Below are 17,875 nucleotides of genomic sequence, written 5' to 3'. Positions count from 1 at the left end.
AGATAGCCTTCATAGATGAATATATTTGATGAGGCTTCTACTGTATTAAGTTTCATAATACGCTTCAAAGTTCCCCTAATTTTAGCTGTCCCTCCCCATGTCCCCTCCCTATTAGCCCTCTCACTCTCTACTTCCCACTCAATCCTTCCGTTCTAGCTCCACCCCCACCATGACTATCTATTCTAGCTCCACCCCCACCATGACTATCTATTCTAGCTCCACCCCCCACCATGACTATCTATTCTAGCTCCACCCCCCCCCATGACTATCTATTCTAGCTCCACTCCCCCGACCCCCCCCACCCCCCGCCACTCTTCTGTCCATGACTATTCATTCTGTTTCCATTTCTAGGGAGGTCTATCTGTCCCTCCCTTCCAAGTCCCTTACACTCTACCTCACCTCTCTGGTTCTATGGATTGTAGCTTGGTTATCACTGACTTAAGAACTAATATCCACATATAAGCAAATACATGCTGTATTTGTCTTTCTGGACCTGGGACACCTCACTTGGGATGTTCCTTCCCATTTATCTTTATAGTTCATGATGCCATTTTGTTGTTGTTGTTGTTTTGAGACAGGGTTTCCTCTGTGTAGCCCTGGCTGTCCTGGAGCTAGATCTGTAGAACAGGCTGGCTTCAAACTCACAGAACTCCTCCTGCCTCTGATTCCTGAGTGCTAGGATTAAAGACATGTGCCACTACCTGGCTTTTTAAAAAATGATACCATTTTTAAAACTGCAGAGTAACTTTATTGTGTAAACAGACCACATTTTCTTTATCCATTCTTTTATTGAGAGACATCAAAGTTGTTTTCGATTTCTGGCTATTATGAATAGAGCAGCAATGAGCATGGCAGACAAGGGCCCTTGAGGTAGGATGGAGCAGCCATTGGGTATATGCACAGGAGTGGCATAGCTGGGTCTTGAGGTTGATGGATTAAGCATTTTCTGAGATCCCACTCTATTGCTGTCCATAGTGACTGTGTGAGTTTGCACTCCAGCCGTGGAAGGGCTTTCTCCTTGTTCCTCATCCTGGTCAGCATGAGCTGTTGCTAGAGCTGTTGATCTTAGCTATTCGGACAGATATAAGATAGAATCCCAGGGTCATTTTGATTTGCATTTCCCTGATGACTAAGGATGTTGAACATTTCTTTAAGTGCTTCTCTCAGCCGTTTGAGATTCCTCTGTTAAGAATTCTCGGTTTAGGGTTGGAAAGATGGCTCAGCAGTTAAGAGCACTGACTGCTCTTCCAGAGGTCCTGAGTTCAATTCCCAGCAACCACATGGTGGCTCACAACCATCTGTAATGGGGTCTGGTGCCCTCTTCTGGTGTGTCTGAAGAGAGCAATGGTGGTGTATTCATATGCATAAAATAAATAAATAAATCTTTAAAAAAAAAAAGAATTCCCTGTTTAGATTTTTTTTTTTTTTTGCTTTTTTGTTTTTGTCTTTTGAGACAGGGTTTTTCTGTGTAGCCCTGGCTGTCCTGGAACTCACTCTGTAGACCAGGTTGGCCTCGAACTCTCTGTTTAGATTTTTACCCCATTTTTAAATTGGGTTATTTGTTTTCTTGATATCTGGCTTTTTGTTCTTCCTACATTTCAGATATTATCCCTCTCTATTTCCCCTTCTGTGGGGTGCCAATTTGACCAGGTAACCTTGTCCTTTGCTGTACAGATGCTTCTCAGTTCAGAAGGTCACATTTATTAGTTGTGCCTGTGCTATAATCCCAGCTAATTTTTTAAATTTATTTTTTGAAACAGGGTCTCACTATGTACACCAGGCTGACCTGGAACTCCCTATGTAAAGCAGGCTGGCTTCGAACTCACAGAGATTAGCCTGTTTCTGCCTTCAAAGTGTTTGGATGAAAGGCATGCGATATCATGCTCTGCCTTGGGTTTTCGGGGGTAGCAGAAACCTGTCATCCTCTCCAATGTGCAAGTTTGGTGGTGTGCCTCTTCCTTCCTGAACCTCAGTGGGCTCTGGAATAAGGAGCTGTGCCTCTTCGCACACAATTCCCAGACTCAACTCCAGAGGGCGCCACTGCCCTGCTCACGTGGAGCCCAGTCCACCAGCTTCCCTGCTCAGCAGCCAACTGTGCCTTTATATTACTCAGCCTTGAGGCCTCTCCCACAAGGTGGGGATGTGTTAGGCTTGCAGGAGATGGCTGAAGGCATACAGAAACGCCCTGGAGACTAGTGTACTGTAAGCCGCTATAAGAACCAAAGACCTAATGCTGCTCACCTGATGTCCAGCACCAAGGCAGAGAGGCAGGAGGATGAACTCAACTCCAGTCCAGCTACACGAACCTGTCTCAAGCATATGTAAACAAAATGTGTTCACATGCTTTTAATCCTAACACTTGGAAGGCAGAGGCAGGTGGATCTCTGAGTTCCAGGTCAACCTGGTATACAGAGCTAGCTCCAGGACAGCCAGAGCTACACAGAGAGACCATCTCTGGAGGGGAAAAAGCCTTTTTAAAGAAATTTATTTATTTTATGTATATAAGTACACTGTAGCTGTCTTCAGACACACCAGAAGAGGGCATCGGATCCCATTGCAGATGGTTGTGAGCCAACATGTGGTTTCTGGGAATTGAACTCAGGACCTCTGGAAGAGCAGACAGTGCTCTTAACCACTGAGCCATCTCTCCAGCCTGGTTAGTACATACCAATGTGTGTGACCAGATCATATATATGACTACAACTTGCTGAGCCTGTTTCTGTTGTTTGTGTGTGGATCGTTTCAGAGCTGACCACAGTGCATTGGACAAGCAGTGAGGGTCCTCATCCCTGGGAGAGGCTAACTCCCTCTTCCTGCTGTCCTTAGTTGCCTGTAGTTCTTTTTCTAGGGGTGGGGCTCCGTGGAATTTTCTCACTTCCAGATTAACATGTCTATTGACGTGGAACTTGCTCCTGTCTTGTTTATGGAACCATTTCTAGGGAGACTGTTTCACAGCAGACTTCCTGCTATTCTAGCTCTTAAATCCTCCTGTTGCCTCTGTACAGACGTTCCCTGAGCCACAGATGCAGGAGCTGTGAGGAGGATGTGTCCACTGGGGCTGGCTCTCACCGTCTCCTGATCTCTGCGTTGTCCAATGATGGCTTGCTGTGATCAGTTCTATTTGCTGTTAAGAGGCTTAGTGATGAGGGGTGGGAGCTACACTTATCTGTGGGTCTAAGGTGGACTGCAGTTCGAGACTATGCTAGCCTAGCAAAGTGGTAATAGTAGATTCTTTTCTAAGATCCCTGACCTTACTGAGAACCCGGCTAGGTTTCCAGTACCAGTTCAATCTCTTTCCTGTTGAGTGGGCCGTAAGTTGAACTAGGCAGCTGTATTTTCTTAGTGATTGATGTGGGAGGCCCAGCTCACTATGGGTGGTGCCCCTGGGCAGGTGGTCCTTGGATGTCTAAGGAAGCAGGCTGAGCAAGCCACTGGGGAGCAAACCAGTACGCAGGACCCTCTATGGTCTCTGTTTCAGTTCCTGCCTTGAGTTCCCTCAATGATGGACTGGAAGTACAGGTGGTTGTGAGTCACATCCAGTGTGGTTGCTCGGTACGGAATACAGGTAGTCAGGAAGAGCAACAATCACTTTAACTTCTGACCCTCTCTCCAGCTCTGAAGCTAGTTTTCTGTGGCCCTGGGATGGCATGACAGACAGCTTCCTGCACCACCCCCCACAGACAGCTTGGCACTGTCAAGCCTGGCACAGAATAGTTAACCACTGGGCCTGGCCGAGTGCCCAGCCTGGGCTTCGGCACAGCCAGTTCCTTTCCTTTATCCCAGTTGCTTGGAGAACTCAGCTGGGTGACCAGAAAGTACCTAAGACAAAAGTTACCAGGAGAGGCAGAGCCTTGTTTCCACTGTGGCTCTGGGCCCAGGGAACTTCCTTCTTTCACCCGCTTCTCCTGGAGACTTCCAAATGATGCCCTCCATGACAGCAAGAGGGAAGCTGGCATCTTGGAGAGAGCCCAGAGCGGGTGCTGCAAAGGGCCCGGAATGTGTGGAAGATGCCCCACACTTGCTGAGGTGTTTGCAGTAACACATAGGAGCCGAAATGATGGGCAGGTGCCCAAGCATCCACTGAGCTCGGATTCATCAGTGAACCCCTACTGTGTGCTGGACATGCTGACCCAGGTTTTCAGGATTTCTGCACCTGTGGGTCCCACACTTCCCAGGGAGCAGACACTAAACATGGAGAGCCATGAGAGCTGACGGTGAGTATGGCACAGCATCTGGGCTGGCCCCACAGGGAGTGGTTGAAAGGACACATCAAATCAAGGACCTTCAGGACTGGTAGCATTTAAACTGAAATGAGAATGGGAAAGATTTGGCTTAGCATGTGCCAAGGGCCGAGGTAAAGTACCGATGGGTCTTCTTCTTCTTCCTTCTCCTCCTCTTTCTCCTCTCCACCTTCCCTTCCTCCTTTTCCTTCTCCTCCCCGCTCCACACACTTTCTGCCTTTTTTCGAGGCAGGATCTCCTATAGTCCAGGCCGGCCTCCATTTGCGATGCTGACCTAGGCTTATAGGGAACAACAGCTTCTCTGGTGAGTGTAGCCTGAGCGCTGCCCCCCCCCCCCCCGCCACTTGGTGTCTATATAGTCTCAGGAAATCCATACTGGCCTTGTACTCACCACATATATAAATAAGGATGACTTTGAACCCCTGACCCTCCTGCCTCCACTTTGTGACTCCCGTGCTAGGTCAGCACCCTAAGTGCTTACAGGTGTGTGCCACCATGTCCAGTTTAGGCCAGGGGACCTTTACCAAGGAGATTCTGCCCCCCACCCCCAGGGAGGCACTGACATCTGGAGAGATTTTTGATTGTGGACTTTGGTGGTAATGGGGGTTAGTGCTTTTGATCTTTAGTGGATACAGCTAGAGGCCGATAGGGCAGGTTACACTCTCCCTCTCCCACCCCCTTTCACAGAGTGTCATGAAGAAATTGAGTAAGCCAGGGTCAGAGGGCATAAGGACCCTGGAGTCTTGGAGTGAAGATCAAGACCAAAATGTTTGAGCCTCGTCTAAATATCTTGAAGTGATTGTCAAGGGTGCATATCCACATGCTGAATATGATGTGGTCTTGTGTGTATGAGCATGACACAGCCTGTGTGTGGACTGCACCATATTGGTCCGGGGACCAACTCAACTCATGAGGCTTACCTGCAAGCTCCTTTGCCTTCTGATCCATCTTGGCAGCCCTGTAGTTTTGTTCTGTTCTGCTTTTTAACCTTTGACTTTATTTCTAGTTTTTTGAGACAGGGTCTCTCTGTGCAACCTTGGCTGTCCTGGAACTCTCTTTATAGACCAGGCTGGTCTTGGATTCATAGAGATTCACCTGTCTCTGCCTCCTGAGTGCTGGGATTAAAGGCATCCACCATCACCCCTGGTCTGTGTACCGTGTGTGTGCAGAGGCCTCGCCAGCCATAAGAGGGCTCTGGATCCTTAAAATTGGAGTTACAGGTGGTTGTATGGTAACATATAGTGCTGGGAACTGAATCTGGGTCCTCTGGAAGAGCAGCCAGTGCTTCTTTCCAGCCTTCTAAGATAGGATGTTGCTATAACCTAGAGTGCCTCACCTTCCAGAGTACTGGGGTCACAGGTATGTACCACCAAGCCATTCCAAGCCTTACTACTTCACGTAAGTGACATATACAACATACTATAGTGCATATATATCTGTATTTGTATCTGCATCTCTCTCTGCCATCAAGCACCCACTCCGTGTGCAGTGCCTTGGCAGTTTGTGTGTCTTCAGTGCCTAGCTCATACTCCTGTGATGTGCTAGCCACATTCATTCTCCTGTTGACTCATGATGCTTCCTGACAGATTTCTTGTGGGGCAGGAGTCCTGAGGGGTTTTGCTCTCAATTCACAGAAGATAGAGCTTGAAGGAGGCTTGAGTCCACACTCCAAGAAGACAATGCAGGAACCGGTGCTTATGCTGTGTGAGACTGCACGCAGGTTCACTCTATGTCTATCACTGGCGTTGATAAGACTGAGAAGTGGGGAGCGTCAGACACAGCCAGGGAGGTTTCCTCCCTCTTTTTTCTCTCTATTTTCCTTCCCAAATCCCCACATCTGCATTGAGAGTCAATTTAGGGCAGCAGTTCTCAACCTTCCTAAGGCTGTACCCCTCTAATACAGTTCTTTATGTCATGGTGATTCCAAACCATAAAATTATCGTCATTGCTACTTTATAACTATGTGTGCTACTGTTATGCATCATAATGTAAATACCTGTCTTTTTCTGATGATCTTAGACAACCCCTGTGAAGCTGTCTTTTGACTGCTAAGGGAGTCACAGCCCACAGGTTAAGAACCACTGATCTAGGATTTTGTACATGCTAGAAACTAGACCACATCTGAGCCATCCATACCACCAGTTACTGGGGATTTTATGGATGGGCTCCACCCCTGAGCCATACCCCCAGCAACTTACTGGGGGATTCTAGGCAGGGCTCCACCCCTGAGCCACGCCCCTTGCCCCTCACTGGGGGATTCTAGGCAGGGGTTCCACCCCTGAGCCACGCCCCTTGCCCCTCACTGGGGGATTCTAGGCAGGGGTTCCACCCCTGAGCCACGCCCCTTGCCCCTCCTGGGGGATTCTAGGTAGAGGTTTCACTCCTAAGCATTGCCCCAAGCCCTCCACTCACTTGACATTCCTGGCACCCCTATTCCCAATTTCCTATTCCCGTTGTCTGCAGACACTGATGTGTTCTGTGTCAGCATAATGCTCCAGGTGAGACAACTGTCTTATAAACCTGTGCCTGAATGCTGGCTTATGAGAGGGGCAGAGAGGGTGGGGTGGAGTAGAATCTCTTCCCAGTGCCAGATCTACTCATGGCTCCCAGCATCCCTTGGACTTGCTCTGCACACCTGGGCTCAGGCTCAATTTACACAGAGGCCCCAGGGGAGCCAGGTATTGGAAAGATTGTCTGATCCCTGGGCTCCAGCACCCAGTGCTGCGAACCATGGTTGCTATGGTGATCACTGAAGCTTCCTTTAGAAGCTGGGAGACAACTCTGGTGCCTGAAGGAGGCAACAACATCCACTGAGAAAAGCCTCGTCCCACAGCCTGTCAGCACTTGCTGACAAGCATCTGAGCATCTCTGCAGGAGTGCTGGGAGTGACCAAGGCAGCAAGCAACCAAGAGGCCACGAGCGAGGGTGAGATACATCCCCTCTTACAGATGACCGTACCTGGCCAGCCTCCCAGGAGGGCTCCTCAGCTGCTTCTGTGAGGTGCATGAGCCTCAGGACCTTGGCTGAGGAAGAATTATCCAGGTGGATGGAAAGCATGGCTGTAGGGCCCCTCAGCCCTGGCACTCGCCAGCGGCTTCTCCAGGGTCAGACAGGTTCTCTGCCAGCACAATTTCCCGGCAGAGCTGTGGTCATCTTCATTAGTTCTACTGTCTCAGGTAAGGCTGGGCAATGCCCCAGGGTATTCTCCAAAAGAAGTGTGTGAGCACACATGAGCTGGTGACCCACATCAGAACATTGTCAGGGCTCCCCCTGGACTCTGTTTCTTTCCCCATCACATAGACTAAACTGCTGGACACAGTGAATGGCTTGGCACTGCAACCAGTGGTCACGAGAAATGCCCTGTGTGCTCTGCTCTTTACGTTTTGCCTTGTGTATGCTTGGAAGTTGCTGGAGGCAGAACCCAGCATTTCCTTTAGAAAAGATTTCCTTTTGTGTTTATTTATTTATTTGATGCTTTTGTCCTGGAGATTGAATCCAGTTTATGCTAGGTGAGCATTCCACTGCTGGGCCACATTCCTAGCCCCCCTCCCCTTATTTGTATACAGTAATTTAATTGTGTGTGTGTGTGTGTGTGTGTGTGGGCACGTGAGCTGTGCAGAGAAGGGACAACTTTCAGGAGTTGCTTCTCTTCTTCTACCAGGTAGGTCCAAGGAATTGAACTTGGATCTTTCAGGCTTGCTGGCAAGCCCCTTCACACAGTGAGCCATCTCAGTAACTAACCCCTGTGCTTTAAATTGTATGTTGGCCCTCTGACCAAGCTATGTGCTTTGTGACAGTACCAGCTGTATACAGCTTTGTCCTTGGCAATATTTACTCTGTTCTTTTTGTTTGTTTGTTTTTGTTTTTGTTTTTTTGAGACAGGGTTTCTCTGTGTAGTCCTGGATGTCCTGGAACTCATTCTGTAGACCAGGCTGGCCTCGAACTCAGAAATCCGCCTGCCTCTGCCTCCCAAGTGCTGGGATTAAAGGTACTCTGTTCTTTACATTAAATAAAACTACACATGAAAATGCCTGATCTGCATTAGCTCCCATTTTTCTTGGTATAAATACTTTTACAGTCAGATTCATACTGCAGGCTGAATTCACCAAGCATGCAGCACTGTCACTGAGCACACAACACTGTCACTGAGCACGCAGCACTGTCACTGAGCACACAGACTGTCATTGAGCACACAGCACTGTCACTGAGTATTCAGCACTGAGCATGCAGCACTGTCACTGAGCACACAGCACTGTCACTGAGCACACAGCACTGTTGCTGAGCTTGGAGCACCATAGGGCACCAGCATCTAATGGTTGATCTTCCAAATGCAAAGCTTCCCTTCCCATCTGCTTGACTTGCAGGAGACGTAAGCTCTGAGTGTGGTCAGGTTCTCTTTCTACTGCAGAGCATGTTCTACTGTCCAATTTTTATTTATTCACTAATTTTTTTTTTATACAGGGTTTCTCCGTGAAACCCTGGCTGTCCTGGAGCTCGCACTGTAGACCAGGCTGGCCTTGAACTCCTGCCTGTGTCCTGAGTGCTAGGATTAAAGGTGTACACCACCATGCACAGCCAAGTTTAAATCTTCAGTAAAGGCTGTGTGACCTCTGGCTGACGTCACATGGATTGCATGTATTTTTTGTCTGTTGGCTTGTCAGTGCTGAGACTGAACCTGGGGTCCCCACGCCCAAAGCTCTCTCTGTATATGCCTGAAAAGTTCAGACACTCGAGCCATGTCCAGGCCCCTGGTTTCAGACTTCACTGTGTCTCTTGATGTGCCCTTCACCCTTACCTAGGCTCTGGCCTGAATTTACTATCTGATAAATGTTTTATGAGCCAGTCCAAACAACCAATAAAGTTGATAAGACGGATTGGGAAAGGAACAGGTGTTTAGGAGATGGATCTCAGACACCACCTTGGACAGCTCCCAAGACAGGCTCTGAATAGATATTGAGTCAGTTACTTTGGGTTGTGGTGGAACACTGCCTAGAATCCCCCAGTGAGAGGCTGGGGGCGTGGCTCAGGGGTGTTGTCCCTGCCTCACCTGTGAGCTCTATGTCAGCACAGCAAACACACAAGCAGCACAAACCTGTTTCACTCTGCAGTTCAGAGGAACTGGGAATAATCCTTTGATGTGTTACAAACGGAGCCTGGAACGGATCAGCCTGTATTTGCATGTGATTGTCTTTGTTTATCTGGCTCGAGATCAGCTGAGAGTCCTGGCTGTGTTTAGTGCATTCTCTTGTTTTGTTGCCTACCAAGGATGAAACCCAGGGCCTCCCTGGTTCTTGGTTCAAGAGTGTATGAGCCCAACCGTGACTGAATCGCGTCTCCCTCGGATAAGGAGGACGTAGTGAAAATTTACACAACTGCATGGGGTTGGAAAGCAGCAGAAAGGCCTCCTGCGTGCTGGGGCCAGAGGCTCCGTGTCCCAGTGTTCCCTGTGCCCCCACACCACACTGGGATCATTCTCCTGGGGCTGAGGCTGAGGCCAGCTTGGGCTGTGAGAGTGTGGAGCTCACACAGGTGACTCCGCTGATGTGGAGTGGTTGGTTTCTTTGGCTTGACTCCATGTCATTTTGAGACTTCATTAATTTTGTGTGTGGTCTTTCGGTGGAGAGAGTTACGTGTGCAGCAGGACAGCATATGTGTGTGGAGGTCAGAAGGCAACTTTCAGGAAGAGTCTGTTCCTTCTGTCCTGTGGGGCAGGTGGGCAGGTTTGGCAGCAAGCTCCTCTACTGCTGAGCCATCTTGCTGGCCCCATATTTCTCGTTCTTGTTATCCTCCTCCTTCTCTTCTTCTTCCTTTTCCTGCTGTTCCTTTTATGATATTTAGGAGGACTCCAACCTTGCAGGGGTCTGATGAAAGACAGAGCACAGTAGTGGGCTGGGCAGACTTCTGGAATCTTCTCTCTGACACCCTCCTGACTATGCCTTGTAGATATGGACACAGAGCGAGAAGCCCTGCAGTGCACAGCCTACCCCGAGGTTCAGAGTTTCTGCCAGAAGCACGGCTTGGCGTTCGAGGTAAGCATCTGGGCTCACCTGGAAAACCACACCACCCCTTGCCTTCTGTTTGGTGTTTTAGTGTTGGGTCTCAAAACTCAAAATGTTTGTTTTCTGAGACGAGGTGTCATTTAGCTGAGGCTGGACTTAAACTCATTGTGTAGCCGAGGACAGTGTTGAATTTGTGACCCTCCTTTGCTTACCTCCCAAGTGATAGGATGATAGATGTGTGCTCCCAAGTCCAGACGACGCAGTGCTACAGATGGATCCTTGTGCTTTGTGTGTGCTAGTCAGACCGAGCTACATGTCTGAGAGCTCCACCTTCCTCCGCATCCTGAGTGCTGGGATTAAAGGCATGTGCCACCGTGAGGGTCCCTGTGAATGGCATGGTCAGTGGAGAAATGATCTTCGAGAGGCAAGAAGGAACCCAGTTCAGTGAGACTTAGCCAGGCTGTATCAAATTTCTGGAGTCTGACTCCAGGCCGTTTGTTTTGGATATGTTTCAGTACAGTATAGTTTTTTCAAAACGTGTTTTTTCTGGTAACCATTATCTCAATCCTGTGTTCATATAATAAACTGTGACCACATGGAAACTCTTTGGCAAAGGACATGTGACCTCTACCATGAATATGGGCTCTATAGCTTAAGGCTCTAGGATCGGGTGTGGTCTCTGGCTGAGATAGCATAGAAGACAGCAGGCTATAAAGTACAGATTGCATTTCCCCTACAAATGGGTTTTGTTGACTGAGAAAGTTTCTAGGTAAGGTCTTGGGGGGAAGAATCTGGTATAACAAACCTCACCAGGCTATTCACTGCATCTCCTCCCATCCTTCTGGGTGGTCTATAGCTCCTCCACTGAGGAGACAACTCTGTGCCATGGGCAAGGCTGGGTTCTCCAGAGAATTTCTGTGAGCACCCCTGCCCTCTGCATACCACCGAGTGAGCTGTCACAGTGGATTTTTAAACAATATTTATGTAATGTTATTTTACACGATTGGGTGTTTGTCTTCATGCATGTCTATGCACCACATGTGTGCAGTACCTGTGGAGGCCAGATGAGGGCGTCAGATGATTCCCTGGAACTGGAGTTACAGATGGACTGCGTGTGAGTGCTGGGAACAGAACTTAGGTCCTCTGCATTGCTTGAGCCAAGAATTCAAGGCCATCCTAGAAAGCATAGGGAGATGATGTCTCTAAATAAACAAGTAAAATGAAGTAAGCAGGACTTGAGAGGGTCGCTCTCCCTCGTGTGAGGGCTCCGAGTCCGTCATCAGCACCACCAGAACAGAACAGTGACAGAAAGGGACTCTTTCACACGGACTGCTCCAAAATTGCTGTGCTTGTCCTTTAACACCCTTGTGGCGCCCAGGCAGACAGCACCAGCACCCGACTAGCCTGGTGGGGAGGGGAAGGGAAGGGGCTGCCTCTGGAGGCTTCCACTCACGGCTTCTCCCCTGCCTAGCTCCTCTCAGCCTTGGTTCTCATTGCTGTAATTGTTCCTGCATTTCTTTCTCTCTGGCTACAGAATTCACAAGGCAGAGCGAGCTCCTTTGTGTCCCTGTCTTTCCAGCCTGCACAGGGTCAGTGCTGCAGGCTGCCTTCTGCCCAGCTCCCTCCCACCCTCTCTTTCCTCACCTCTCCCAACCCCCCACTTCCCTGCTGGTCTGTGGGCAGAGGTGGACCTCATGTGTGGTTGCTAAGGAGAATTTGCTGGGTCACTTCCTGCTGTTCTCAGTTCTATCCCTCACAAAATGTGTTCCCAGCAAGCTTGGACATGCCCTCCTTTTAAAAGGAATGAAGCAGAAAAACACCCAACTTCCTTTAAAAATGTTAAACTGTTGTTGAGACAGAGTCTCATGAAATCCAGGCTGACAATGACCTCTCTGTAGCTAAGGATGGCCTTTTGTTCTGGATTCTCTTGCCACTACCTCCAAGTGCAGAGATCAAAGGCATGACCCCATCGTTGCCTCCCCTTCCCCCATCCCCACACACTAGACACTGGGCATCAAACCCGCAGCTTTGTGTATGCTGGGCAAGCACTCTACTGTAAGACTCTAGTGAGCCTTAGTTTACCGGAGTGAACAGCACGGAACCGGGGATCATTGCAAAAGCAAGAGGAATTTTACTGTTCCAGCATGCTGGGGTCATCCTGCATCCAAAAGGAGAGGCGACCCTGGGCAGCTCATTCAGCGGACATTTATACAGTTTCCAGGGGTAGCATAGGGAAACAGCAGCTAGGCACAGTATGATTGGCAGAACAGTGACTTTTAAACTGATGGTCTTTAGGGAATGAGATGGCAGGGACTTCCCTTGTCTGCGGGTGGCCAACAGTCTGTCCTGTGGGATGTGTCCATGTGCTCTGGGCCTCTCCCACCCCCAAGTCGGCCTTCTTCAGACAACAGGAGACTAATGTTGATTAGTCTCTCTCTTCCAGGGCCTTTCCTGAGCTGACCAGGAACGTTAATTAGCCTCTCTGTTCCTGAGCTGACCCCTTTACTACCAACCAAGGCACAGACTCAGCCCTACCAAGCCAATTTTTATTTTTTATTTTTAAATTTATTTGTTTTGCCGGGCAGTGGTGGCGCACGCCTTTAATCCCAGCACTTTCTTGGGAGGCAGAGGCAGGCGGATTTCTGAGTTTGAGAGTTCGAGGCTAGCTTGGTCTACAGAGTGAGTTCCAGGACAGCCAGAGCTATGCAGAGAAACCCTGTCTCGAAAACAACAACAAAAAATTATTTGTTTTATGTATATGAGTACACTGTTGCTGTCTTCAGACACACCAGAAGAGGTCATCAGATCCTATTACAGATGGTTGTAAGCCACCATGTGGTTGCTGGGAATTGAACTCATGACCTCTGGAAGAGCAGCCAGTGCTCTTAATCACTGAGCCATCTCTCCAGCCCTCAGTTTTTATTTTTAAAGGTTTATTATTATTATTATTTTACTTATGTGCATTCGAGCCTGTGGGCGTCTGTGTGTCATGTGTGTGCAGGTGTCTGTGGAGTCCCAGACCTAGGGCTCCAGGCTGTTGTGAGATCTGTGAGATGCTCAGTGGGAGCTCTGAGGACTGAGCTCAGCGCTCTGAAAGAGCAGCAGACGCTCCTGCCTCAGTTAGGGTTCCGTTGCTGTGAGCAAATACCATGACCAAGGCAACTCTTATAAGGACAACATTTAATTGGGGCTGGCTTACAGGTTCCGAGGTTCAGTCCATTATCACCGTGGTGGGAACATGGCAGCGTGCAGCAGTCACGGTGCTGGCGGAGCTTGGTTTTACATCTTGATTCAAAGGCAACCAGAAGAGACTCTCTTCCAGGAAGCTAGGAGGAGGGTCTCAAAGCCCATCTTCACAGTGACACACCTACTCACTCCAACAAGGTTAAAGTGAACCTTAGCTACCAGGAGACCCCCAACCAAGACTCAGGAGACCCCCAACCGAGAACCAAGTTCCATGCAAAAGCAAGAGGTTCATTGTTCCAGCGGGCTGGGGTCATCTTGCACCCAGAGGAGAGGTGAACCCTTCTCTTTCTTTCACAAATTTTTTATACAATTTTCGAGAGCAGATTATAGCAACAGCAACTAGGTGTGTAATGATTGGTGGTCCTGGTGTCCTTTACATTAATTGGCTGGGCAGGGAAAGGGACTTTGGGACCTTCCTTAAGACTCAGTGGGAAGTTCCAAGCTGGGGTTCTCTCAGCCACACCTCCTGAGAGTGCTATTCCCAGAGCCAAGCATATTCAAACCACCACTGCTCCTAACTTCTAAGACAGCCCTCCCAACCCTCCAAACCTGATTTTATGTAAACTCCCCCCCCCCCCCCCACACACACCTTAGCATCAGGATCCCAGGGAACTTTCCTTGAAGTTCATGACCAAGAACTGAGAGAGAGACCACTGGGAATCCTGGAAGAAACCCAAAGAAGGCTCCCTAGTCTGGGTCCATCTCTCTCTTTCCTCATAATTACACCGAGGAGACACTTTCTTTTTTTCTTTTTTCTTTTTTGATTTTTTTTTTTTTTTTGAGTCAAGATCTCTCTCTGTAGCCCTGGTTGTTCTGAAACTTGCTCTGTAGACCAGGCTGGCCTCGAGTTCACTGAGATCAGCCTGCCTCTGCCTCCTGAGTTTTGGGATAAAAGGGAGAGCTACTTCTGTTCTTTTATTCTGGTACAAAATGGAATCTGGGGGTTGTGAGCATTTTGTAAAGCACCTGCCACAGACCACATCCTCAGCCCATCACTGGAGATGCTACGGAAGCAATCTACCACTTCCCTACATCCCTAACTTCAAATTTGTCTAGTCAAGAATCCCCTTAGAGGAGAAATGCTGCAGAGCCGATCGGAAGATACTATGTTTCAGTCAAATGAAATAGAAAAACAAAAGTGACTCATCAGAACCTCATCCTTCTGATCCCCAGGCAGTTGATCTGAGGTGGGGTATTCCGAACACACAGGCCGCTGACTACTTGACCACAGAACTCTGCTTAGAAGAACTGGAGCGCTGTCAGAAAACGTCCATAGGACCAGCTTTTGTGGTGAGCGTCCTATTCTTTTATCCATCACCAGAATGTGGTCCCTGACCGCAAACCAAACAAAAGATCTCACATTCCCGTCCTCAAAGATGGGTCATGACAGAAGTAGTGCCAGGCATTAGTAATCAAATACAGCAGTAAGTGATCTGGAGAGCACAATGCTGGAATTTTTCAGGTCGATCTGAAGCTTCCTTCACCCTTCACACCTGGTCCACTTTACATCTGTGAAATTTGGGGGATTCTGGGAAACAATAGAGAAAGTAGAAACCCACATTCTTGGGAGTTTTTTTGGGTTTTTTTTGTTTTTTGTTTTTTGTTTTTTGTCTTTATGTTTCTGTTGGTCTGGTCCACTCATACACACACCTGTATGTCTTCTGTCACCAAGATAATCCCTAAGCTGGTGACAGAGTAGGCCTGTGATTCCAGCATCCAGAGGACAAAGACAGATGGATCTCTGGAGCTCACTGACAGCCAAGCTGGGCAATTGATGAGCTCTGGGTTCCTGGAGTGATGCTGTCTCAAGAGATAAAGTGTGGGCTGGAGAGGTGGCTCAGAAGTTAGGACCTCCTGTGTAGACCCTGCACCCTCATCAGGCAACTCAAGTTATGCTAGTAACTCCAGCTCCTGGGGATCTGACTCCCTCTTCTGGCCTTTGTGGGTACTGCATTCACAATAGCACACACTCTCCCATTTAATTAGAGGGAGAACCGAAAGTCATACAGTGTGAACCTTTGATTTTCACATGCAGAGGTCATGTATGTATGCAAACACACACACACACAAACACATGCACACATATGTGTTCTCAGTTCTTTTTCCATGCTTCTAAGTTTAATTTCCCAGAGACCTGACAATCAAAGGAGAACTGGATTTTGTTTTTCCTTTGAGGAGGGTTCTCAGGTAGTCCAGGATGACGTCAAGCTTACCATGTAGCTAAAGCTAGCCATTAACCCAATCCTCTAATCCTTCTGCCTCTAACTTTGGAGTGTAGGGATGGTAGGCCTATGCCACTAGCCTGTCCAGTTCTGGGTATGTGTGTGTGTGTTTGTGTGAATGTGTACATGTGCACATATGTACATATGCATGTGTGCATACATTTGAATGTATATATGCCTGTATGTGTATTGTGTACATATGCATATATGTGTGTGTGCATGTATGCATGTGGGTGGGGCCCAGGCCTTGGCTTGAATGTGGAGGTCGGAGAACAACCTGCAGGAGGTGCTTCCCTTCCTCTCCCCTGTGGGTTCTAGGGATTAAACTTGGCTGTCTGGTCCATGGCAAGCGCATTTACTCACTGAGCCATCTCAACAGCCCTGAAAAAAGTTTTTTTTTAAAATGGGAAGTCCCCAAGCTACCCCCCAAACAGAGGGGTGGGTCTGGGAGACACCTCAAGGGGAGCTAACTCTCAGACCACACTGCAGGCTGGAAATAGCACAAGGTGGCTTTAGCTGCATGGGGGATGGATTGTCCTCAGACCTCCCTCATGTCCGTGCCACCAGTCCTGGGAACCTTCTAGACCTGTGGCTCCACAGTTGAGCTCTACTGACTCCTCCTGCGGCATTGCCCTCTCTGCCCCAGAACCTGCCTGTCACTGCCACTAATGTTAGGGGGACTTTCCATGAAAATCAGACCCACACTGGTGCCCTGGAGAGAAGATTCTGTGGTAAATAACTCATTAGCAGGTCCCAGGCTCCCCAGGCTCCTCCTTTAGAGGCTGGGCCTCTGGGGGCTCCAGTATTAAGGACTCCTGGTGACAGCTCCCAGCACCTCTCTCGCTCCCATCACGCTAAAACAAGCGAGTGAGCACTTGCCTGTGGCTTTAGCCCCAAACCTCCCTTGTGAGGCTGGAAGGGCCTTCGGCCGGCCATCTCATTCCTGTGAGGCCAAAAGGGACCCAGGATTGGTGGCCTGAGCCTTTCTGTTCAGCTGCTCAGAGGGCTGAGGCAGGAGCTAACCTGGGCAACATGAGAGCAGAAACTCACTAGTTTTCTTCACATGTGCACATATGCACCCCCTCCATATGTGCACAAGCACACTTGCATGCACAGGAGAGTGTGTAGGCCTGAACACACTGGCCTACTTGAATTACTAATATTGAATGTTTCTCTCCGCTCTCCTCCCCTCCTACGAATCCTTCCTCCTCCATCTCCTCTCCTTCCCTCCCCGCGCCCTTTGTCACCACTCCCCTTCCCTCCTCCTCCACCTTGTAGCTGTTGCTGAGGCCCCCATTCATCTGAGACAGCCTTCCTTTGCTGTCCACATTGGCCTAGATTTTATACACCTCCCGCCTCAGCCCCCACCCTGAGTGTGGGAGGTTGTCTTCACACCAGCTTCTTTGTGCATAGTCACACCATCAGGTGACTATGCACACCAGGTGTTCATGGTCTCAATGTGCTTCCTTCACAGTCCCAGAGTTCAGTGTCAGGTGGGATTTGAACCCATGCCTGTCTTTGTCTGTCTCCCTGCCAGGCCCTCCTGGGTGACCAGTATGGCCCCTGCCCTGTTCCCCAGAGGATTGAGGAGAAGGAGTGGGAGGCACTAAGGGCTCAGCTGACCTCCAGGCCTCGAGATCTGGAGCTGGTGACCAGACATTTCCAGAGAGACGACAATACCATTCCTCCCACCTACGTCTTGCAGCCTCCAGGCACACCGGTGGTCCCAGGGCCAGAGGAGGCCACCTTAACCTCTGTCCTGAGAGGTGGAGCCCAGGAGGCCTGGAGGCTAGGCCTCATCAGCCAGGAGCAATGGATGTGCTACCAACGATCAGGTGAGACCCAGGGAACCTCCAGGGGTCCATAGAACACAGGACACCCAAGCCAACATGTCCCCCATGACCTCAAATGCAAGTTAAGTGTATCATCTCAGTCAGTGTTAACCCTGCTAGGCTCTGCACAGCCTTGGCCAATGCCAGTCTCTAGGTCCCTCCAGATCCCTGGCTCTGTCCTCCTGTCTCCCAGGGTGACTGCCATCTCAATTTGCCTGGGACTGAGATTGTTCAGGAATGTATATACGTTCTTTTTCTTTTCTTTTTTTCCTTGCCTTTTCTCCCCCCCTTTCTTTCTTTCTTTCTTTCTTTCTTTCTTTCTTTCTTTCTTTCTT

General features: G+C 49.1%; 1 protein-coding gene across 2 annotated transcripts in view; it reads left to right on the top strand.

Moving 5' to 3' along the window:
• Positions 1-10,186: 10,186 nt before the first annotated feature.
• The window catches only part of Nwd1 (NACHT and WD repeat domain containing 1), a 51,851-nt gene continuing 44,162 nt past the window's right edge, over positions 10,187-17,875 (top strand). For both annotated transcript variants that reach the window (XM_028787806.1, XM_028787805.1), the window contains exons 1-3: positions 10,187-10,270; positions 14,660-14,776; positions 17,246-17,543. In XM_028787806.1, the coding sequence (XP_028643639.1) occupies positions 10,187-10,270; positions 14,660-14,776; positions 17,246-17,543 (499 nt within the window). The remainder of the gene's footprint in view (positions 10,271-14,659; positions 14,777-17,245; positions 17,544-17,875) is intronic.

This window comes from Grammomys surdaster, unplaced genomic scaffold, assembly GCF_004785775.1.
Source record: "Grammomys surdaster isolate TR1022 unplaced genomic scaffold, NIH_TR_1.0 125672, whole genome shotgun sequence".
NCBI classification, from domain to species: Eukaryota; Metazoa; Chordata; class Mammalia; order Rodentia; family Muridae; genus Grammomys; species Grammomys surdaster.
This window is presented reverse-complemented; position numbering and strand designations above follow the sequence as displayed.